The sequence below is a fragment of the Gymnodraco acuticeps genome, unplaced genomic scaffold (assembly GCF_902827175.1).
Source record: "Gymnodraco acuticeps unplaced genomic scaffold, fGymAcu1.1, whole genome shotgun sequence".
Classification (NCBI taxonomy): domain Eukaryota; kingdom Metazoa; phylum Chordata; class Actinopteri; order Perciformes; family Bathydraconidae; genus Gymnodraco; species Gymnodraco acuticeps.
In genome coordinates, this window is record NW_022990889.1 from 809,507 (window position 1) to 832,614 (window position 23,108).

Here is a 23,108-nt window from a genome sequence, read left to right on the forward strand (position 1 = left end):
AGGTTGTCCGGGCCAGCCGGTTTCCTAGGATCTAACTTGGATAAAACATCATGGACAACACCAACAGTAAAAGGGTAAAACTGAAAGGGTTTTCCAGACCACATTGTTCAAGGATTGGAGCGTTCACAGAAGCAGAAGCACAGTCAGTGACAGAATCAAACAGCGAGCCACAAGACACAAAATGCTTATTAAAACAATTGAGCATAGTAGCCCTGTCTGATATAATGCCAGATTCTGTGGTAAGGCATGGAGGTAGCTCATTTGGAATATCACCAGTGGAAATCGATTTTATGGCTTTCCAAAATTTCCTAGGATTATTCAGATTTTCTGTGGTAACTGACAAATAGAACTTTGATTTAGCACTTTTTATTTGTGATGTGAAGCTATTTCTTAGCTGCCTAAAGCGTAGCCATTCTACCTCTGAGCCTGATTTCCTAGCCTTAGCCCAGGCATTGTTTCTCTCATGAAGGAGACTGGACAGTTCAGCGGAAAACCAGGGATTGTCTCGACCCTTCACTCTGAATTTACGCAGAGGTGCATGTTTATCTATAATTTTCATAAAACCAAGATAAAAATAAGACCATGCAGTTTCTACATCCGCACACAGATTGATCTTACCCCAATCAAAATCAAACAGATCGTGTAAAAAACCCTGCTCCACAAAGTGTTTTTTTATCTCTCCTTGTGATAATGCGTGGTTTCACTTTTTGGATCTTAGTGTCCCTAATTGTGGCTACAACACAGTGGTCACTCACATCATTAGCAAATACTCCCACAGATGAGTATTTATGTGGCACATTTGTTAAAATGAGATCAATTAAGGAGGATTTATTTGGGGACTTAATGTTTGGGCGAGTAGGACTATCTACAATCTGAGTAATGTTCAAAGAGGTACACAGGTTTTTAAAGTCCTCTGACACAGAAGTTAACCAGTCCCAATTAAAATCACCAAGCAGCACTATTTCCTTGTAGGAAAGTTGAGATAACAGTTTTGCCAGTGAAGATAAGGAGTCCTTGACAGCTGAGGGGGGTCTGTAGCAACCCACCACCATGACCTGTTGACCCTTTGTGACTTCGACATTCACAGCTAAAAATTCCAGTTGTTTACTAACCGATTTGGAAACCATATTTGTTACACAAAACTTATTTTTCACATAAATGGCAACGCCACCACCTTTTTTAGGACGGTCAGTGCGATATACATTGTAACCATTTATGTAAATGTCAGAGGCCAGGATGGATTTATCAAGCCACGTTTCTGATAAGACAATGACATCAGCATCAGTTGAACTCGCCCAAATACGGACAAAATCTAATTTAGGTAACAGACTACGCACATTTAAATGAATTAAACCTAACCCCGATCTAGAAATAAAATCAGCAGGAGTAGCTATTTGACTAAAAGTACTAGGTGGACCCGGATTTGGCTGTACATTCCCCGATAGCAACAACAATAAAAATACCAAGCACCTTTTCCTCTTAATCAACACACCAACATTGTCCACTGTTTTAGAGTCACCAGAAAACTTCGCGAAAGTGAGATTAGAGTTCAAAAAACAATTCTGAAGGACCATCGTGGCAGGCAAGTGAGAAAGACAGACATTTGACGAGATGAATGTCCGCGACAGTGCAACCAGCAGATGTTTGTGCAACCCATCCGAACCTGTACAGGGGATGTCCACTGCCGGCGACAGAACAGACCCGAATCCAGCAGATTTTTCAGGATGACTACCGATCTTCTCATTGTCCAGCACAGTCAAAAAAAGGCACAGCAGAAACACGACATTTGCCATTTTCCCAGTTCAGCACAACAGCATCCACGAAGTTCCCGAAACAAAACCACGGACAGCAGCAAGGAATAGGCAACCAGCAGTGTGGCAACACTCCGTTTTCTCCGCGATATCCCCCGATCAGGCCTCCGCACCGGCAGAAGCAGAAAACAGCTGTGCGGGTCTCCCCAGCGGATGGCGGCCTTCAGCCGCGGGACTCCTCCGTTGCAAAGGTCATAGATCAAACGTAACCCCAGTTCTCAGAGTAACATGAAGTGAGATGTCTCACTATGGGATGCGCCTCATCGCGGAGCAAACAGAAGCATCAATCTCATTACGCCAATCCTGATTGGCTGGTGATCTTGACGTCAGCGTCAGGGAATTCACCCCCTATAAGTAGCTTGCGCCACGACGCATGCGTCATTCAAAATAAGCACCTCTTCTCGCTTCACCATAGCAAGGAGGGCCGTCTGGTGAGACATCTCACTTCATGTTACTCTGAGAACTGGGGTTACGTAAGTAACCTATAGTTCTCATTCATAACACTCCGTTCAATGTCTCACTATGGGAAATTGTAGCTCCCGTATTGTCAGACGAGCTTATCTCGAAAATCACCAAACCAACCAGAACTTAACAGGTAGAGCTCTGACTCAACCAGGTTCCCAGCACTGCTTGAGTCACACTGGGAGCAGAACGTCCAGCCTGTTAAGAGGCGGACAAAAGTGAGCGGCGAGGACCAGCTCGCCGCTGCACCAATGTCTTGGATGGGAGACATCCTGGACAGAGCCCAGGATGCAGCCAGACCCTGAGTCGAAAGAGCTCGCGGACCCGAGGGTGCCTGCGAACTCTGACTCGTATGAGCCCCAAAGCAATTGCTTCCACAAACCAGTGTGAGAGCCGTTGCTTAGTAACAGGCTTGCCCTTATAAGGGTTAGCCCAGGACACAAGGGGTTGGTCATTATGACGAAGCACCCTTGATCTGTCCCTGTACGTGCGTAAAGCACGGGCTGGACACGGCAAATCCGGCCGCTGTTCCCCGGAGGAATACAGTGGCGGGGAGGATGCCTCAATGTCAAATGTGGTACCTGAACCAACCGCCTTAAGATAAAGGCAGGGTTGGGCTTCAACCACACTCTGTTTGCCCTGGGGCGAACTGAGTGCATGAAGACTGTACAGATAGCGCATGAGTGCCACTGGCTCGCTTGGCAGCTGCCAGGGTCAGCTTCATGTCACACTGTATTCAGATTGTACCACTCACGGGCCAGGCCCATAGAGTCAAGCGCTCTGGGTGTGGGTGAAAGATCGCCCCCCCCCGTTTGGGACAGTATGTCCCTGCGTAGTGGGAGCTGCCATGGCTGCCCGCACAGCAGCTGATATATCTCCGCTAGCCAGTACATAGCTGGCCAGTGCGGAGCTATCAGGATAAGTGTGTGGCGTTGCTCTCTCACTCTGGCCAGAGTTGGGGGTATCAGAGCCAGGGGTGGGAACGCATACAGAAGGCCCGGGGGCCAATTGTGCGCGAGTGCATCCACGCCTAACGGTGCATTTAGATCGCGCATCGAAAAGAACAGCTGACACTGAGCGTTGTCTTTCGATGCGAACAGATCCACCGCGGCTCTGCCGTAACGCACCCACAGCTGGCTCACAATCCTTGGATGTAGAGTCCAGTCTGCATAAAGTGGTATACCTCTGGACAGTAGATCTGCCCCGAGGTTCATCACTCCCGGTACGTGCGTCGCTCTCAGAGAGAGGAGACGTCTACCGCTCCATAGGATCAGTTTGCGCGCCAGTGTGTAACTGGAGAGAACGCAAACCTCCTTGGCGGTTAATATACGATATTGTGGTCGTATTGTCTGTCCTCACGAGGACGTGATGTCCCCTGAGGAAAGGCAGAAAGCGTTTTAGGGTGAGAGACACCGCTAAAAGGCTCCAGGTAATTTATGTGCGCCCGCTGGAGGTCTCTGCTCCAGAGACCCCTCACCGGGCGACCTTCATAAATACCTCCCCAACCTGTCAGACATGCGTCCGTGGTGACCACTTTCCGTGAAAGGACAGCACCCATAGGCACACCTCGTACTAGAAAAGTCGGGTGCAGCCAGTGGCGCAGTGCCATTACGCATTTCACAGTAACCATCTTAGTTTTAGGGCGGCCACCCAGCGCTGAAACTCCCTCATGTGTAAGCGTCCCAGTCGTACGACCAGGATGGCTGACGCCATGAGCCCCAGCAATCGCAGGCATGATCTGAAGAGAACATGTTTGCGCAGCTGGAAAAGAGCGAGACAAGCTCTGAAAGCTTTCACCCTTTCTGCTGACAAGCGAGCTGAAAAGGGCACCGAGTTCAGGCGTAAACCCAGGAAGAGTATAGTCTGTGCGGGGCACAACATGCTCTTCTCTGTGTTTATTATGAAACCCAGGTTGAGCAGGTGCTTTACGAGGACATTTGTCTGCGTAACAGCCTCCTGCTCCGACTGTGCGAGAAGCAGCCAGTCGTCCAGGTAGGTCGCCAGGCGAATACCCTGTTGTCTTAACGGGGCTATCGCGGCTTCCGTACATCGTACAAACACCCTTGGACTGAGAGACAGACCAAAGGGGAGTACTCTGTATTCATAACAGATCCCCTGAAATGCGAATCCCAGATATTTCCTGTGTGGGTAATATACTGGGATGTGAAAATACGCATCTTTCAGGTCGACTGATGTAAACCAGTCGTCTTGTCGCACAAGCCGCAGCAGAGATGTGTGAGTGAGCATTCTGAACTTATATCTTTTTAGATATTTGTTCAGAGCCCTCAAATCAAGTATTGGCCGAATTCCGTTCCCTCCCCGTTTGGGAACGAGGAAGTACTATAGAAGCCGCCCTGACTCTGCTCGGCGGGTACAATAGATATAGCCCTCTTTTCTAGGAGTGAGAGAATCTCTCTCTCCAGAATATGGGCTGACTCTCCTCGGGCCTGCGAATGCAGAATGCCTGAGAAGCGAGGGGGGGGGTGACGGTGACTTGGAGTCTGTAGTTCCGTGTAACTGTCTTGAGAAACCCAAGCAGATGTCGTGAGCATCTCCCGCTGTATGCTCCTTAGAGCCAGCTGAGATGTCACGTCTCTTCCCCCCTGAGTCTCTATTTGTTGTGTTATGGGGCCCTCCAGTGTCAGAGCACTGTGGTGCCCCATTTCGACAATCCCCACCGACACAGCGCATGCGTGTGGCGGTGGTGCCCTTACGGCTCCAGCCGGCACTGCGCATGCGCGTGACGGTGGTGCCTTCACAACCCCAGCCGGCACTGCGCATGCGCGTGACGGTGGTGCCTTCACAACCCCAGCCGGCACTGCGCATGCGCGTGACGGTGGTGCCTTCACAACCCCAGCCGGCACTGCGCATGCGCGTGACGGTGGTGCCGTCACAGACCCGTCAATTGTCCGCCCTTTGAGAGAGGCCGTAGCTGCTCTCAGAAGGGGAACAGTTGACGGACTGTTTATTGTTTTTATTGTTTTTCTTTTCATTTTTTCGAGCTGCGCCCTTGGCTCGAAGCCTGGATGCGTCAGCGGAAAATGTTTTATGACAGAAAAATCAATAAGTGTGTGACATGTGTTTATGCGGACTTGAGGATGGTGTTGAGGCATCTCTCGAGGCGGCGGGAACACATTTAGAGCTGGGGAACCGTAGACTTCCAGCTCTGTCACAGAGGGGAGAAGGAGGGGCTGTCACGCCGCTCGCTTCTTCTTCCTCGACTGCTGGCCGAAATTCTGGGTTGGCTGCGCCTGGGCTGCAGCCGGAACCGGAGATTTTCTAGGCCAGCTCGCCCTCGTTCCCTGCCTGGGCTGGGGACTCGGGGCGGACTGCGACCTCTGCGTTTTCGGTATTTTGAACCGAGCAGGGTTCGGGGCAGCTTGGACGAAGGGCTGCCGCTGCGAAGGCAGCGGCTGGGCCCTTCGAGGGAGGCAGAGGTGGAGGGCCTCGTCCTCCTTCTTTTTCGACTTGCATCTCCTCTGCATGGAGGCAAGAGCGGAGCCGAAAATCCCCTCGGGAACGATGGGCATGTCAAGCACATCCTCCTTTTCCCGGTCTGGGAGGTTGGTGAGGTTGAGCCATCTAGCTCTTTCCTGCACCACCATGATCCCCATTGTTTTTCCCGTGGCCTGGAAGGCGTAGCGTTGGACACTGAGACAAATGTCTGTGACCGCGGCCAACTCGTCCAGAACGGCCGGTCCAGGATTACTCAACATATCCTCACAGAGCTCCGCTTGGTATGCGGTTAGCAGTGAGGAAACGTTCAGAGCCCTGGCGGACAACGCTGCGGCTCTGTAGGACCGTTCAGTCATGGTCGACTGGAAACGGTCCATCTTCGCTGGCAGCGTGGGGTTCCTGCTTGGTGACGGGCCCATCCTCGGTAGGAGGATAGTAGTTTTGTATGCTCATCCGTGAGCAGAGCATCAAGTTGACATGTCTATTACAGCTGAATGTGGCGATTACCATTTTGTTCAGCAAAACGCCTCACAAACGTATTAAGATCAACAGCTTTAGTGCGTTTTGATTCAATGCTGAGTACAGCCAAACTGACAGTCTCTTCTCTGTCAGTGTAGACCGCAAATACCTCATTCCTTCAGTGCTTGGGTCCGAATGCTTCTCGTTTTGCACCGTCCTGTTCAAATGAAATCGCCGCCAATAGGCGCATTCACACCGCAGTACTTTTCCCACAAAGATTCATGAGAATTTAGTTCATGAGAACTCTTTAGTTCTCATGAACTAAGTACAGATCGCGTTCACACCGGAATAAGTCCCTGGGGGTGGATTAGGCAAATGAAGCCGCTGACGTCACTTCTTCTTCTTCTGCTTTGGGTTTACTGGCAGGCCGCAAACCACTTCACGGCGTATACTGCCGCCCAAAGTCCCCGGCCGGAAGTCCCCGGAGTTGGGGACTGGCTTCAGTAGAAGCTGCTGGGACTCCCAGCAGCTTCTACTGAAGCCTTCCGAGTAAATCGCCAGAACGCCGACACCCTCCTCATCTCCACCGCTCCCATGTTTTATTTGTGTTGCCATAAGTTAGTCTCTCTGCGTTTCTGCGCTGGGCTAATGCTAATGCTAATAATGCTAATGCGAGGATAATAAAATGGCGGCTTCACAAAACTTTTTGGGAGTTTTACGGGGCGTGGTTTGCAATCCGCCCAGCCAATCAGACATAGGAACCTTTTTCTCCCACGAAAGTCCCTGCTCTCTAGAGGCGCATTCACACCGCAGTACTTTTCCCACAAAGGTTCATGAGAACTTAGTTCATGAGAACTCTTTTGTCGCGTTCACACCAAAAAGAGCCGGTACTAAAATTTGTTTATGAGAACCTTTTTACCCCCATGAAAGTCCCTGCTAGAGAGCAGGGACTTTCGTGCGGCTCTCTTGTGAGAAAATAGCTATATTTCTGATTGGCTGGGCGGATTGCAAACCACGCCCCGTAAAACTCCCAAAAAGTGTTGTGAAGCCGCCATTTTTATTATCCTCGCATTAGCATTATTAGCATTAGCCCAGCGCAGAAACGCAGAGAGACTAACTTATGGCAACACAAAATAAAACATGGGAGCGGTGGAGATGAGGAGGTGTCGGCGTTCTGGCGATTTACTCGGAAGGCTTCAGTAGAAGCTGCTGGGAGTCCCAGCAGCTTCTACTGAAGCCAGTCCCCAACTCCGGGGACTTCCGGCCGGGGACTTTAGGCGGCAGTATACGCCGTGAAGTGGTTTGCGGCCTGCCAGTAAACCCAAAGCAGAAGAAGAAGAAGTGACGTCAGCGGCTTCATTTGCCTAATCCACCCCCAGGGACTTATTCCGGTGTGAATGTGATCTGTACTTAGTTCATGAGAACTAAATAGTTCTCATGAACTAAGTTCTCATTAACCTTTGTGGGAAAAGTACTGCGGTGTGAATGTGCCTAATGCGCCTTAGCAGGGATTGAAAAGGGGGTAAAAAGGTTCTCATTAACTAATTTTAGTACCGGCTCTTTTTGGTGTGAACGCGACAAAATAGTTCTCATGAACTAAGTTCTCATGAACCTTTGTGGGAAAAGTACTATTGATGTGTCGGTCGCGAACGAGTCAAAGAGCCGGCTCTTTTAAGTGAACGATGGGAGCCGGCTCTCGCCCGCGAACGAGACATTTTTGCGGAGGGATCTAGATCGGCATGAAGGCACATTATGCAATGTGCACATTATCCCGCTTATTACATGGCCACATTCTCAACAAAGTAACGACATGACTCCCAATAGTAATGGAAATGCTTTTATGGATTTAGAAAATGATTTTATTGATTTAAAAAATAGTTTTATGTATTGATTTAAATTGACATGCATCCGCTAAGAAAAGTAGTCCGTTGTTACTGTTTGAACTAACGTAGCAACGGCAGGAACTGCTTCGATAGTGTTTTTGAGGAGCTTTTTGATTACAGATTTGAAAACATCGTTGCTTGCTTTAAAAGTAGCACAATTCATTATGTCAAACCTTGGAAAGTATCTAGATATCCCTGCCCTAATGCCAAAGTAACTGGCAACTGAATATGTGTTGCCGTTTGATGTCTATGTCTGGACCGCTGCCCCATTACTTCTCTTACTTCTATAAAAATAAAACACGGAGGACGGAGATCTCTTTTTCTCCCCCTCTTCTGACAGCCCAGCAGCTGATCTCAGAGCACGCTCCCCTCTCCTGCAGGGGGGCGTGGTCAGCTGCAGCTCACAGAATCAGCCCCCTGCAAAAACAGCGCTGGAAAGAGCAAATAGAGCAAAATGAGGCATGGCTAAAATGCAGGATCTTTTTGGTATTTTGAAAAAAAAACTATATTTATATACTTTATATAGGTCGATACAGTAGCCCCTTTTTTTAAATAGTTTTTATAGGTGTTGTTATCTGTTTTGTGTAGCGTGGTTCTACAAGCAAGTCAACCGGGGGAGGGGTTACATGACGTGCATCTTGTGCTGCATTCACTTACACTCGGACATTAGAAACTTTCTCTCATAAATGTCCGATGAGCCACAACTTTTCTTTCAAAACAAAGCTGCCAACTGGGGTGTCAGCTGGGGTGGCAAGGCCTATTTTTAGGGTGTCAGTTGCCACCCCGGTAGGTGAAACTAGGCTACTAGCTACAGTACAGATGGAACTAGATGAGCTGTTAACTCTCGCTCTGAATTTTTTTTTAAAACTCTCGCTCTGACTCAGACAGGTTGAAAGAGACCATGGATGTATAAAGAGACACACACATTTTCCCCACCCGCATTCCGCGAAGACCCGCCCTACTGTGCCGCTGATTCGCAGATTGTTTGTGGGGAAAAAACGCTGACGGGATGCTGAATGTGATTGGACCAATGCGTTGACAGACACACACAGACAGTGGATCAGGACATGCAGACCGCTGTTTGCAGTCTATGGACATAGCGGATCATTTTGACTCGTTGCGTTGTGGCGATGTCTCGCAGATAACACAGATAATACATATAAAAAGTATAATTTGCTCAGAGTCCAGAGACAGTTGTGGTTGTGTGTTAGTTACATCTCTTTAACGCTTGATGTTAAAGTAATCATGCTTTTACTACAATGTTTGCTTAATCCTCAACTGAACACTGACTAATTAACTAGGTTTACAGTGAGAAACATCCATCATAGCAAAAGGTTCTCTTGTGTTATCAAAACATTGTTAGTTTTAGAAAATAAAAAATGGCAAACATGAACTCAATAGATAGTTAAAAACGGCATAGACGGATTTGGGTGATATTGACTAGGGTCCCCTCAGGACCCAAACAAGAAGAATAAAAAAGCAAAAACTAAAACAGAAAACAATTATATTAATTATTAACAGTTTGATTGAGTCGTTAAATATTTGCATGATAGAATAACGCACCTGTGAGATTTGCTCCATTGTGGTAGGCCTATAGCTACTCAAATAACTAAATTAAATTGAGCAGCAAAACAAAGAAATGAGAGACAAACAGGGGTTTGAGGTTAACTGTGTAGTTGACAAGTTCAATCTTTCATTCATGGTTGTGTTCAGTGAGAAGGCTTGCATGTGCATTACTCAGTATATTTGTCCCCAGTGCATGTTCTTGGCTTCCCCTCTATCGGACCAGCTGTGCTGCAGGCTGGAGCCGGTCCAGTGTGCATGTGTAGAGTAACCAAGCAGGGTTTTAGGCTGTTTGAGTTGTGTGAGAAGGAGGGTGACAGGCCACCTGCCATAGGGGCTTGCCCTGTTCAGATCCCCAGCCCTGCCTTTCAACTGGGAGCCAAGTTAGGGTTCTTTCATGTGGGCCTGATCTCCTTAAGACGTCAGCAAATATTGAACAAGACTCAGTCCAGACTCAAACACATCTGTTGTCATATAGTCTCTACTGTTAGGCACAGACATGGAGAGAGAGAGAGAATGAACACCAGTGGGTCTGTTGCATTAGCTTCCATGTGTGGACAGAAAGCTATACTTTATACTTTGCAAACACAAATGCTCACTCTCGACGAGCTTAGGCTAAACCATGTTCCACTGTAAACAAATATGGGGCTGTGTGAAATAGTTTGAGTTTGGTATGACAAGGCGGCCACTGACTGCCAGATTCGTGCTGAAGATCAGACATGAGATAAGACGATCAGATAGCCAACATTTCATATGCCTCAGCCATGTTGTAGAATCCATCAACAGTATTTTGGGAGCGTTTTGGACAGATAAGAAGGCCAGTTGTATTGTAGAATTAGCATAGATTATGGAATTAAGAGTTTTTCTCAAATACTTGGAGCCTTAAGAGAATACATATTAGAGGAAGTGTAAGGCATGTCAAACTTGAAACAGACAAAAGCCCCAGAAATGCAAATACATATTAAAATCAACAATAAACAGATTCACAGGAAGGGAATAAACAGTCTGTAAAACTTAGTCTACTGTTAGCTCAACTGTTTTAGCATAGTTTCGGTTCTTCACTGTGCATTTAATGTCATGCAACTGTGTCATGGTATCATTTATTTGTTTCTGATCCCACATAATAGAAGTAATGCTCTATTACCCACCACAAAAAGACTTGGGTAGGACTCATCCCTAGACTGTGTCATTCTCATAGTCGTTGAAACTCGTCCTTGTGTGACTGGTATGGCTGGTTTTACCATGTTTTGCCTCTCCACCAATCAGCTGCCTTCAAAATTCTCCTGAAGAAGAAAAGGACACTGACTACAGGTTGTATTGCCTGAAGTACTTCCTCTTTGACCTCATAGTTGGGATGGTTGTGCTGCCTCCTTACAAATGTGTTGTTGCTCTCGGTGGAGACTGATTCAGTGTGTTGGTTTTTCAAGCTGTACGGCAGTGGTCGACTGAGCAGGTATAGTACTTGTTATTATTATACTGCAATGTAGTATTACTTGGGTCAAGTAGTTTATTCAGAAATGTTTATGTTATCAGATATTAGGCCTCAGCACTATTGGTAAGATAGCCTCTCACCTTTGTTTTGTTTTGCTGATTTATTGTAGTTTAGATAAGCATTGTTTGTGTATGCTGACAAATCCTTGAAAGTGCTTAATCTGACATTGTGTTGATACTTCTTGACCTAAAGTCCCCTCTACAGTAATGAAGAGCCTTTTTGATATTTTATTTGAATAAAAGTGTTAAGCTAAGGAAGAAAAAAATGGGAAAATATTGTTTTTAGATTTGTTTATTACCTTTATCAGTGAGAACTCTGGTACATTTAACATTTGACTGTTGTAGTTTACATACATTTTAATTGACTGCATCTTCTTTATATAGTACTTTACTGCATTGTCTTTGGCCTGTTTGTATGTAACCTTATTCTATTTATTTTTATTTTCAAGTCATTGCTCAAGATGGAGGTCAAGAAAAAGAACTTCTTGGGGAACCTGCGTCTGAAAACTAAGCTGGTCAACCTGAAGAAGCCTGGGAGAAAGAAACTAGGAAGAAAGCTGGCCCATCGGCGCAGTATCTCTGTACCAGACCTCAGGTTTGTGCCAGACGAATCATTTCCTGCTGACAACCCCGATGGGTCCACTCCCTCTGATGCCATCTTTTTTGGCCACTCCCCTGGTCAAAGTGATTCTGATTCTGTTGCAAGTGGCTCGATCGTTGATGGACAACACATCACAGACAAACCATACGATACAGTCTCAGAAAATCAACTCCTCAGAGTTCCCAGAGAACGCACGGCTGCTGCTTTAAAAAGAATAAGCGCACCATCGGGGTCACAGAGCCTTTATGATGAAATTGATCAAATGTCATATACAGGCTCAGAGATCAAGCTGAATATTGCTCGAGAAGGCTTGTACGCTAAAGTCAACAAAGGAGCCAAGGGGAATGCACCTAAATTCCCCTTTGACCCTATTCTTCGACCAAAATCTCCTTTCCCAAAAGCACTTTCACCAAGACCAGACCTGGTAGAGAGAGAGAGTGTCTCTGGTGAAGACGCCACAGCAGACAGATGGTCATCAAGTGCTGTCGCTGCAGTTCTGGCCAGAGCAAGCTCAATGGGAGACCAAATTAACCCTTACAGAGATAAGAGGCCCGCATCAGTTGAGTATAAAAAGTCCTCCTCTGAGAAAGGAACTCCACTACAAACCAGAGTAGCTCGTGCGGATACAATGTCTCCGATGTTAGATACTCTGGGTACTCCTTTGGAGAGGTCAGATGGAACCTCTCAGGGCTCTACCTGTGGCTCTCCCAATGACGAACAAGGCAATATGCCCTGGACAACAGATTCGGAGGACCTGGACCGAGAACTTTGCTCTCCCTTTCTGATGGGAGACTTCACCAACGAAGAGATTCTGCTAGAAGAAATACGAAAAGAGGAGGCCTTGGAAGAAACCGCAGAGGTCAGTTTTATTACAAGTTTATTTAATTACATGTATAAGAGGACGACCCTGTTCTTAATTCAAGTCAGAATGTAGGCCAATGTACACCATGATATGTTTGTATTCAGATGTAAAATTTGTGATTTCCTTTCGTGATGATGAATCAATCTGGACAGCCATCCCCTTCTTTGTAGATACCATACAGTCATTGTTAGTGTCCCTTCTGTTGTATGAACTTAGATGTCAGCTCTTATGAAAGAGTAATCTTCAGCCCGACAAACGCCATGACATCGGCATTTATTTTCTAAACTTTAGCTCAGGCTTTAGGTTTTGTCACACTTTATCATTACCTACAGACATATTGTACGATCATTTAATTGTGACGGTTACTTTCATCTAACTGGTGCTAAATATGAAAGCAACCCATATGATGGGTGTAAAACACAAAGTGACCACATGGAATTTGACTTTATACAACCCTGAAACAAAAGCAATTTTTTCTCAAGATGCCTCCAAGATACCAGTCAAAAACCTGTGTTACCAGTTACAAATATGTGTGTACCCCGGAGAGCTCTAGTAAACTTAAAAAAAGAGACTGATAATATCTTACTGTTACTTTACTGTTGTGAGGAAGTATTTACATAGTGTAATCACCAAGCAATCAATGCTTGGTTCCCTAAAACACGTATCTATTGCCAGGACGAATAAATGAGTATGTCTCGAAATAAATAAAGACATTTTTGCTTAAAATTAAAGCAGTAACACAGTAGACATCTCAGCTTAAGTGAACTTTTTATGAAGTGTTTGCATTCAGATGATTCAAAATATATGTAATTACAACATTTTTCCATGTAGATGTCCAGTGAAACATGCGATTTATTTGACGAAAACATGCAAGATATTCTGGAAAGCTCTTCTGTGAGTATCAATTGCACTTAAATTAGGTCAAGGAAATGGTACGAGAAAGAATATAAATGTGAATGGTTCTCTGGAGCAGGTTGTAACTGGGGAGACGGACATCCAGGGACCCCTACCCTGCCAGCGATACCTCCTGAGCATCAACCTGAAGCAGGGAAGGAACCTGGTCGCCCGAGCCAAGCGGTCTGGTAGGTCAACAACAAGCAGGTCATCAATAAGTAATTTTTTTTTTAAGTCTGTACTTTGACAATATTTACTAACTTTTTTTAAGAAACAAAAACAGTTTTTTTTTTGCATCAGTACCCAATAAAAGATGCCAAATCAGATTTATTGCAGTAACATTAAAGATTGAACCTCATATTAAAAGGTGCAGGAACATACAACTTGTATTTATAAGCCAACCAGACAGTGAAAAGTAGTTAATAGGTAAAAGGTATTTTTGTATAAGGAACATGGGCTGTGTTCAGTTAATGCAATTGTTTACCTGTAAGAATGAAACAACATGTCACCTGGTAAGGAAGAACATTCACTGGAGAAGTATGCAGTCAGACCAGTAGGACAGACAGACTGAAAGGGATACAACAAGTAGGCTGTTTTTAAAGAGAACACCTCATCTGAACAGGAAACTACGGGTGTTCCCACATTTAAATAGCTGGAACATTTAAATCGTTTCTTAGGCGTGGATGGTGGAGTCATTATTTAATTGACATTTAAATGGACATCATTTATTGCTTCATGGCTGGTAATCTCTCTTAATACAAAGCCTGTGAATTATACGAACATGTTGTTATATCATCGATAGACATTTTAAATCTACTAAGAATATTACAGGTCAGATCAGTTTTTCTTCTAAATGATTTTGCTGATGTCTTTAGTTTTGATTTTGAAATCAGTTTTCAAATGTGCTGTGTATGTGGGATATTCTATTAATGTTTACATCCTAATGCAGTCCATTTTGACATGTTGTCCTTGGTTATTATTCATTGTCATATCCATGTATAGAAATTCTGAAGGATAATTCAGATTTTACACATTGAAATGAATTGATTTCATAACTGATTTATCGAGTGACCATAATAATCTGTGAGAGAGAAAGATTTTGGGAAAGCAGCGCCCTCAAGTGGCCGGACGTGGAACTACAACATGAACAATTTATGTGTGGCCTAAAAAAAGTTTAGGTATTTGCTTAAAATATAAGTTCAGCCATTTATATAGTAATTGGTTAACTTTAAGTATAGTTCAAGACAATTGTTAAAATTGGCCATTTAAGATTGATAAAAGCATATCATAGTTGATGTGATATGTCAGTATTTCAAAGCATACATACATCTTATTTAATTGAAATGTAATTGCTTAGGATATTCTGTACTTTTAACCAGTTTATGTGTTGCGTGATGAAAAAGGTAAAAGGACTTCCTTTTAAATCTGATCAACTTTTTTTCACCATCCTGGTGGCGGAAGACCCTCCTAGCCCAGTGCCCTTCTCCCTTCTAGTTGAGACCTTACTTTCCCTGACAAGATGGCACCGTGATGATGCAATCCCCACACGCCCCCTGTCTGTCCGCTGTTTGCCCAACAATCAACACCGTGCCAAAGGCTCACCAATGGCATACATTGTCATTACATATTCTGAAAGGACCCACGCCACCAGCCCCCACTCCTAGGTTTTTGTTCTCCTTTTTTTTTCTCCATTAATTTCCATCGTCACCGTTCTCAGTCATGCCAGAGCTTTTCTCCTTGCTAGCTGCCACATTCTCCTCCTGTCAAGTTGCCTGGAGGTTTCCCTGTCACAGGCTGGCAGGGTGGAGCTGCTGTGGGTCCTGCCTGCCTTTGCGAGATGTTCATTTGGAGTGGGGAGCTGACAGGCCTGACAGCCCATCCCCACAGGGCCTTTGTCATGTGATTCAAGCCTCCCTGCAGGCTCTCTCAAGCACCCCTTTATTCCCCTATACAAATGAAGGCATGGGACTGGCTTTCATTTTTTGGCCAATCTGCATGCAATTGCAGAAACAAAGAAGTCCCATACCCCCACCCCACTCGCAGACAGACTTTCTTAACAGGCTTGGGAGATTAACACTGGTTGCTTCTAGATTTTGGTTCCTGGTTGCCTCATGCTGGCGAGTGTTTCTACTCTTTCACAATTAAACAGCTACATCCCTCTGATTTTGCCATGTGTGGGGTGCACCTCCTCCTCACATATTTCAGTCTCTCACACAACCAGCATGGGGGAAGGGTATCTAAGTGTGTGTGGTCATGTGTGTTTTCATACACAGTGTACATTTTTTGACAATATGTTCTACAAGCAGTAAACATAGTTTGCGTTAAATTATTAACTTCCACCATAGATTGCTATGTTATTCAGTGTTATGTTGTTTATATAATAACTTAAAACTTAAGGTAATTATCACTTGTGTCACACAACACTATCTTGCTGATTTGTTTTTCGTTTTTTCATTTTAGGGACCAGTGATCCTTATGTGAAGTTCAAACTTGAAGGAAAACAGTTTTGTAAAAGCAAAGTGGTTTACAAAAGCCTAAATCCGCGGTGGAATGAGACCTTCTTCCACGCTCTTCGAGACAGAGAGCATGACGTGGAAGTTCGGGTAGGTGTTTGTTTGAAAAGAGGGCCGAATCTTGCGCGACAACAGTGATCCTGTACTGGAGCACACCATTTCTGTTAATAATCTGAATGATGTTTGTTATATTGTTGCAGGTCTTTGATAAAAATAGAACTGCTGATGAGTTCATGGGTTCCAGCACTATTTCCTTGAAAAGTCTTGAATTGTACAAGTAAGGAATATATTTTATATTTATATTTTAGGGCATAGATTATCAAAAGGATACCAGTAGGTGGTCTTAAGTTTTAAATTGTCATGTCTTTTGTGTCTCGTCACAGAACATATGAAATGGAGTTGCGTCTTGATGATCCAAAAAGTAAAGAAGATGACATGGGAGTTATTATTGTTGACATCTGCTTGATGTTTAGAGATGCCACGATCAAAAGAAGCCCAGTAAGATTATTTTTCACAGTATTTTTCAGTATTTGTTGTTGTAGTGCATTGGCCCCAGCCTTGCTTGAATTACTTGTACTGATTCATGTATTTTCCTTCCAATAGAGATGGCCACCGAGGAAGAATAAGGTATGGAATTTTATACCATTACATTTACTTTTTGATATAGTCATTTATAATTGAATCCAGAATGCCACCTTGAGTTCAACATTTTAATTTACATGGCAGTGTGGTTACGGTTATCCTGATCTATACCACTAGGGGGCAGTATCTCACTGTACTATGGTGCAACAAAGAGTGAGGTGTATGCTCAGGATGAGGGCTTTTGTGTGTAACCTTGGTTTCAGCACAGCCTGTTTCTTTTGTGGTTTTATCATGAACCTTTTTTGCAATACATATTATTTTGAGTGGCAACATTAGCTGAGAATAAAAATTATGGAACAATATTACATTCTGATAAAAAAAACAAAATAATAATATTGACTGAATACGCTGTCATGAAGGAGCCTTTAGATGGGTATTTTAGAGCAGTATTTGGCTCTGTAGTAAATAAAGTTCCATCTCCTCTCAAGTGGGTTTCAATATATTGCAGCTGTAATTAGATTTAGAGTGAAATAGGAGGGTTGCTGTTTGGGACTCACACTGCAGCGAGTGGGTTTATATTCACACCTATGTAGTCACTACATCTGCCACTGTTCAGTCTCTTGATGGTCCAGTAAACAATCTCAATTTAAAATTAGATAACAAAGGAATGAAGCCATTTTCATACACATTGCAGGTTATCCGCTACAGATGGTTAAAGATACTCAAAGGGAGACAGAAATGTGTGATGGGACTCTTCACAATGTTCTGCTGCCTAAATCACAGTGCTAATTTAACAACGTAACAATGCCATTTTTTTCCCATTTCATTTTTGACAAACGTACAATATCTCATGCATTTAACACCTATCCTGGAAGTGCTGAATACCCAGCTCTTACAGCTCCACTCCCCCTCTTACAGAACCTCGTTTCCTCCCTCTGTGTTACCACCACAGAGACAGGGAATGGCAAGTGCCTGAGTAAAACTCTGCTGTGTGATAGTGTTTCAAACAGGAGGGGGCTGTATGGGAGAGGCGGGAGGGGGGCTCTGCTGTTCGAGGCATGTTGCCAGTGTGGGATGCCTAAGATCGGCAATGCTGATAATTCCCAGGCATAGCGGGCAATAACCCAGATGTTAGGATGTAATATCACAGCTGTGGATGGACAGTGCTGAGGTACCCGCCAAATGGACCTGGGTCTGAGCTCATCGTGCTTGTCCCCATGCTGTCCCACCATATGGAAGCAATCGCACGGCCCTTTTAGGACCAGGAATAGATTCTCTTTAGGGGCCACTTACAGTTAAGTGGAATTGTTTTATTGGCCGCTGAGATAGAAATGTGTCCAAGATAAACACTTGGGATGACTTGGCTGAGGCCTGTTTTATATCGCTCCTCCACTCCCTCTGTTCCACTTCTTTTGAAGGGGCTGATATTTATAGGGCTGTGCCTGTGGTATTCCATGTTAATTCAGGTCCCTGAGATGTGCTTTGATCCCCTCCGGATTGGGTGGCAATGTGGGTTGTGACCCAGCAGTGAAGAGGAGGGGCCGGAGTGGCAGGGGAGTTGTAGTGGGGCTGTTTGAAGCAGCGTCGCCAGGGCAGTGGAAGGAGCTGGGCAATCAAAGAGGCAAGAGCAGATTACGGTCCTGCTCTTTAATTACAGTCCGCCCTACACAACCTCTCTGCTGTTTGTTTTTACAGCCCTGGCCTATTACCGCATGGCCTCACGGGAACTCTAACATGGACACATATCAAGGCCTCTCTCTCTCTCTCTCACTCCCTCTGTGACACACGGCAGGAGAAGTCCATTATTTGCTGGGCTTGTCCTTGATTTCCAAAGAGTTCTCAAATGCACAACATCTACAGTATGTTAGTTTTGTAGAATCACTTGAGTAGCAACTATTTATTATTTTGCTAGTTAAATAAATATTGGTTGAATTTGCCAACATGCAGTAAACTCTGATGCAGGCCATACATACATACATACTGCATGTATGCATAATTTGCTGATGAGAGAGCTGTGCGGTGTGCATCATTACTCACTGCTGCCTGCTGTCTCTTGTGCAGTATGCCAAGTGTCCTGCCTCCCCACACTCAGTCTGGGAGCCAGTGATGAGTGGGACTGTCACAGCCAGGGACATCTGGCTGCTCGCTGACGTCCCTCTCTTCCTCGCACTCCAGGAGCCTCCATGGTGTGGCTTACCTGTCAGTAGAGATGTGCTAATGTGCTCCAACAGAGATGTGCTGTATAGTGTGGACCTTTGTCCTACTTTCATGCACTCTGTGAACATGATGAGGTGCCAAGCTGAGGCAGGAGCTGGTATACTGAGGGGGAAGCAGAAAGCGTCCACACACAAGGAGCTTTTAGGAAAAAACTGTCTGTGTGTGTCTTTGCCCTGCAGCAGAACCCGGCCCCACCAACCCAGCGGCCAAGTGAGACGCAGAGAAATCCGCTGAACAACCAGAAGTGGACAGGAGTGCTCCGTGTCACCTTGGTGGAGGGACTGGACCTGCCGCAGTATGGCGACGGGGACATCTACGTCCGCTTTCGACTTGGTGATCAGAAGTACAAAAGCAAGGTTGGACTTTATTTTTTTCTTAAAGTCTTTACTTCTCCTCTCCTCTTTCCCTTTAATGTCTGCTCTTTATACTTCAAGTCTTCCCTCCCAGCCCCTATCTCTTACTTCCCCGCTTCCCTGTCTCAGCAGGTGCCTGTCAGTGACTCACCTCCACCTTGGCTCACTGGGCCATGGCAGAGGCAGCTCATTAGACTGGGCAAGGCTGCCACTCACTTCTCCCTATGCTTCGGGTGCTGGGCTTCATTGCTCTCATTTGCATACCCAGCATGCCCTGTTCATCTACCTGTACTTGTTGGCCTCCCCCCTGATGATTCTACGGTGCACTTGTCTTGTGTTGTCGTGTCATTTCTTTGTAAACCTCTCTGCTTTCCTCTCTGCTTGTTTGTTTGTTGGACAAAGCTGATTCTAATTGGAAGCTGTCAGTGTTTACAATCCCAGAGTGGCTACTGAGGTGTACACATACAAGCAGACACAAATAGAGACACATACACACAACACACCTCTCTTTCTCCTCTCCTGCTTCGTTCTGGTTGGACTGAATGAAGCCTTAATCCACCTGTCATGCAGGAGCTGCTCAGTCTGATAATGCATTAAAGCTGTCATTGATTCAAAGTGTGTGTGTCTGTGTGTGTTTCTGCGTTACTTTATGTGCTGAATCTGTGTCTCGACTGCCCTCAGAACATCTGCGTTCAGGCCAATCCCCAGTGGAGAGAGCAGTTTGACTTCAATCAGTTTGAAGATAACCAGGAACCTCTGCAGGTGGAGGTTTACTCAAAGAGAGGGAGGAAGGGTGAGGAATCATGGGGGATGTAAGTATTTCCATATGGGTAGTGTTAATTTTGCTCACATTGGCTCCTCCACAGAACTAATTGGCCTTATGTGTTTCTATGGTACTATTTTCCTTGTGTGTCTCAGGTTTGAGATTGCCCTATCGAGACTTCCACTTAATGAGAGGCAGCTCTACACTCATGTGCTGGACCCAGGAAAGGGCAGGCTGGTGTTTCTGGTCACCCTGAGACCCTGCTGGGGAGTCTCCATCTCTGACATTGAAACAGCTACCTTGGAGAGCCCTGATGAGAGAGACACAGTAGAGAAAAAACTCGTAAGCTATTTTTTGTCTAAGTTCATGCAAAAAAAAAGCCCCCCAAATGTTGGCATTAAATCACACCACTATTACAGTTCAGTAAGAAATACAGATATGTCGTGAATGATATGTCATGTGTTAACAATGTAGCTTGATGTAGTACATTAATCAACCATGCTCATAAATGGTGTTGAAAAACTTTTATTATTTATCTTTTCCAGAGCCTTAAGAACACACACAAGTGTGTGGGAGAGGTTGGTTTCCTTCAGGTCAAAGTCATAAAGGCAAATGATCTTCCTGCCACAGACCTCAATGGTAATTCTGTTACACTTCTCTGTTTTTCTATCATCACTATCAGGGCTTTTTGTTTACATAAATAAACACACTTTTTAATGATTTTCAGGCAAAAGCAACCCTTTTTGTGTTGTTGAGCTCGGAAACAGCAAACTTCAAACCCACACATTCTACAAGACCGTCAATCCAGAGTGGAACAAAGCCTTAACATTGTATGTGGGAAAGAAATTGTATCAACATTCATATTATTATGTTGTATATTGTTGTTTGTTTTATTGCGAATTACATGTTTCTTAATTGCAATGTTTCAGCCCAATAAAGGACATTCACGATGTGATAGAGTTGACTCTCCTCGATGAAAATGGAGACAAAGCCCCAAACTTTTTGGGGAAAGTAGACATTCCATTACTGACCGTAAGTGTGTTTAAGATTAGCCGATACATACTACTGTGACTGTTTTTAGTTTGTCCCGCGTAATAATATCTGTCACAAAATACACATTTTTGTTTCTCTAAAAGGTTCAAAATGGGCAGCAGATATGTCTGTTGTTGAAGAAAGAAGACTTGGGAAGTGCATCAAAGGGAACAATCACACTGGTGCTGGATGTTATCTACAATAAAGTAAGGATGACACTTTATTTGTTCAAGCTTGTTTGAAAATGCTGATGTTCCATATCATATCATTAATGGCAGTGTGTGTTTCTTGGTTCCAGGTCCGAGCTGGTATCAGAACCTTTAAACCAAAGGAGACAAAACTAATGGAGGAAAACCAGAAATTCTCCAAAAAGGTAAAAAATGTAGCAGATGGATTAGAAAGACTTGCCAGTATGTTTCCCTCACATCCCAATAATAAAGTAGCAGCAACAAAGCTACACACGGTCGCAGTTTGGATCGGACATAGTCAAACTCATTTGTTTAACTGGCTTTAATCATCTAATTTCACAAATAGCAAATAGGGGATTGTAAAGCTGATTGAAACTCATTGCAAAGTCATAAACATTATGTCCAGAATCAAAAGATACTAACAGTGTTTTTTTCCAATTATTTCCGATTAGGTTCTTGCCCGGAATATATATCGGGTTCGAAATATCAGCACAGCAGTTCTGTACACGTTACAGTACATTAAAAGCTGTTTTCAATGGGAGAGCACGCAACGGAGTCTAATAGCCTTTCTGGTAAGTCATTGCCTCACGTTAATGAACTCTCTTTAAGCCTTGGGGCGAACAAGTTTTGTCCCATTTCACTGCAACCCAGTTTTAACTCTTCCATTTTATGTGAATTAGATCTTGGGGAGAATCTTTGGGTTAGTCATTTTCTTTCCTCTGCTCATCTTTTTCCCATGAAAAACAATGGCTACCTTCTGTTTTTATCCCATGCACATTTGATGGATGTGCTCTATCCTTTAAATCAAACCCCACTTGGCTTTCCTTCAGTTCTGATGACATTAGAGTGTATTTGAAGGGGTGTGGTTTGGGCGTTTGTACATCTGACTTCTTAGTAAAGCCTCTTCGCCCGGGGGACGGTGTAAGAAGGATCACAGTCTCAGCTTCCTTGGGTGGAGGAGTGACAGTCTGCCTCCGAGATTTGAACCTTGTTTAAATGTCTCTGTTTAGCTGTTTTTAATGAGGGTATGTGATCTAAGGTCCTAAGCTTAAATAATCTTAAATCACCCTGTGAATCCCCCTCAGTACAGCACATGTAATGTCATGATTAAGAGTGTACACTTGCCATGAAAGCCCTGCCAGCGCCGTGTCAGGGTGAGGAAGCGGTCACAGACAGGGTGTGTGAAGAACTCTCCTTTCACCGCCTTTCTTCTGTCTGCTCTGTCTCAGAATGACATGCAATTCATACCTGGCGTATTCTGTAAGCCCTTCTCACTGATCCTGAGGTGCAAATCCCCCCAGGCAATGGCCAGGCTCAATGTATCACTGCCTTTAGAACAGCACAGGCACACAGACAGGCCGGCGGACACACAGACAGGAAGACGGAGAACAATGCGGTTGATTGTATAAGGACAGAGTGGGAGGCAGGCTACTATCTGGGAAAGAAAGTTGGAGCACAGAGAGAGGAAGACAGTTGGGTAAGAGTGCGGTGGAGGAAGGCAGATAGCGAGAGACTTGGAGGCGGGGATATGGCCAGGAGAGCAGTAGGATAGGCAGGCTGACAGGTGACAGGTCAACGGGACGGGGCCATCTTCCTCCACCTATAATTAGATCCTCCGCAGGCGATGGGAGTGTGTGGTAGCACTCTCTAATCTTTCATTTCCACTTCTGCTCCACCTGCTGTTTAGGAGTGCAGCACACAAATGGAGATCTTAGAATGACGGGGGAAAAAGCCTCCCTCACTATTTTCATAAGGATCATCATTGTGACTTTAATGTAGTGCTTCCCAATCTTATTTTTGTCGACAATGTATCATCCGCTCCCTGTCAGTGCGGATGGTAAATCCTCTGACATTAACTGTAGATGCTCTTCCTTTTTATCTGAAACAACTGCTCTGTATTCAGACACTCACACCAGCACACTGGTTGATAATTTTTAAAAGCAGACAGTACTGCAAGTATTCAGAGAACGCCTTTTGT

The 23,108-nt window shown here is 44.8% G+C and overlaps 1 protein-coding gene across 5 annotated transcripts in view; it reads left to right on the forward strand.

Annotated features, from left to right (window-relative positions):
• Positions 1-10,959: 10,959 nt before the first annotated feature.
• mctp2a (multiple C2 domains, transmembrane 2a) overlaps positions 10,960-23,108 on the forward strand; it is a 30,931-nt gene continuing 18,782 nt past the window's right edge. For 2 of the 5 annotated variants that reach the window (XM_034233593.1, XM_034233596.1), the window contains exons 1-17: positions 10,960-11,087; positions 11,575-12,585; positions 13,420-13,482; positions 13,562-13,700; positions 15,943-16,085; positions 16,196-16,272; positions 16,379-16,493; positions 16,599-16,622; positions 18,974-19,150; positions 19,829-19,959; positions 20,066-20,252; positions 20,456-20,549; positions 20,638-20,740; positions 20,840-20,942; positions 21,047-21,148; positions 21,241-21,315; positions 21,583-21,702. In XM_034233593.1, coding sequence (XP_034089484.1) covers positions 11,587-12,585; positions 13,420-13,482; positions 13,562-13,700; positions 15,943-16,085; positions 16,196-16,272; positions 16,379-16,493; positions 16,599-16,622; positions 18,974-19,150; positions 19,829-19,959; positions 20,066-20,252; positions 20,456-20,549; positions 20,638-20,740; positions 20,840-20,942; positions 21,047-21,148; positions 21,241-21,315; positions 21,583-21,702 — 2,652 coding nt within the window. In that variant the 5' untranslated portion in view covers positions 10,960-11,087; positions 11,575-11,586. The remainder of the gene's footprint in view (positions 11,088-11,574; positions 12,586-13,419; positions 13,483-13,561; positions 13,701-15,942; positions 16,086-16,195; positions 16,273-16,378; positions 16,494-16,598; positions 16,623-18,973; positions 19,151-19,828; positions 19,960-20,065; positions 20,253-20,455; positions 20,550-20,637; positions 20,741-20,839; positions 20,943-21,046; positions 21,149-21,240; positions 21,316-21,582; positions 21,703-23,108) is intronic. The other 3 variants (XM_034233595.1, XM_034233597.1, XM_034233594.1) reach the window with 2 other exon arrangements.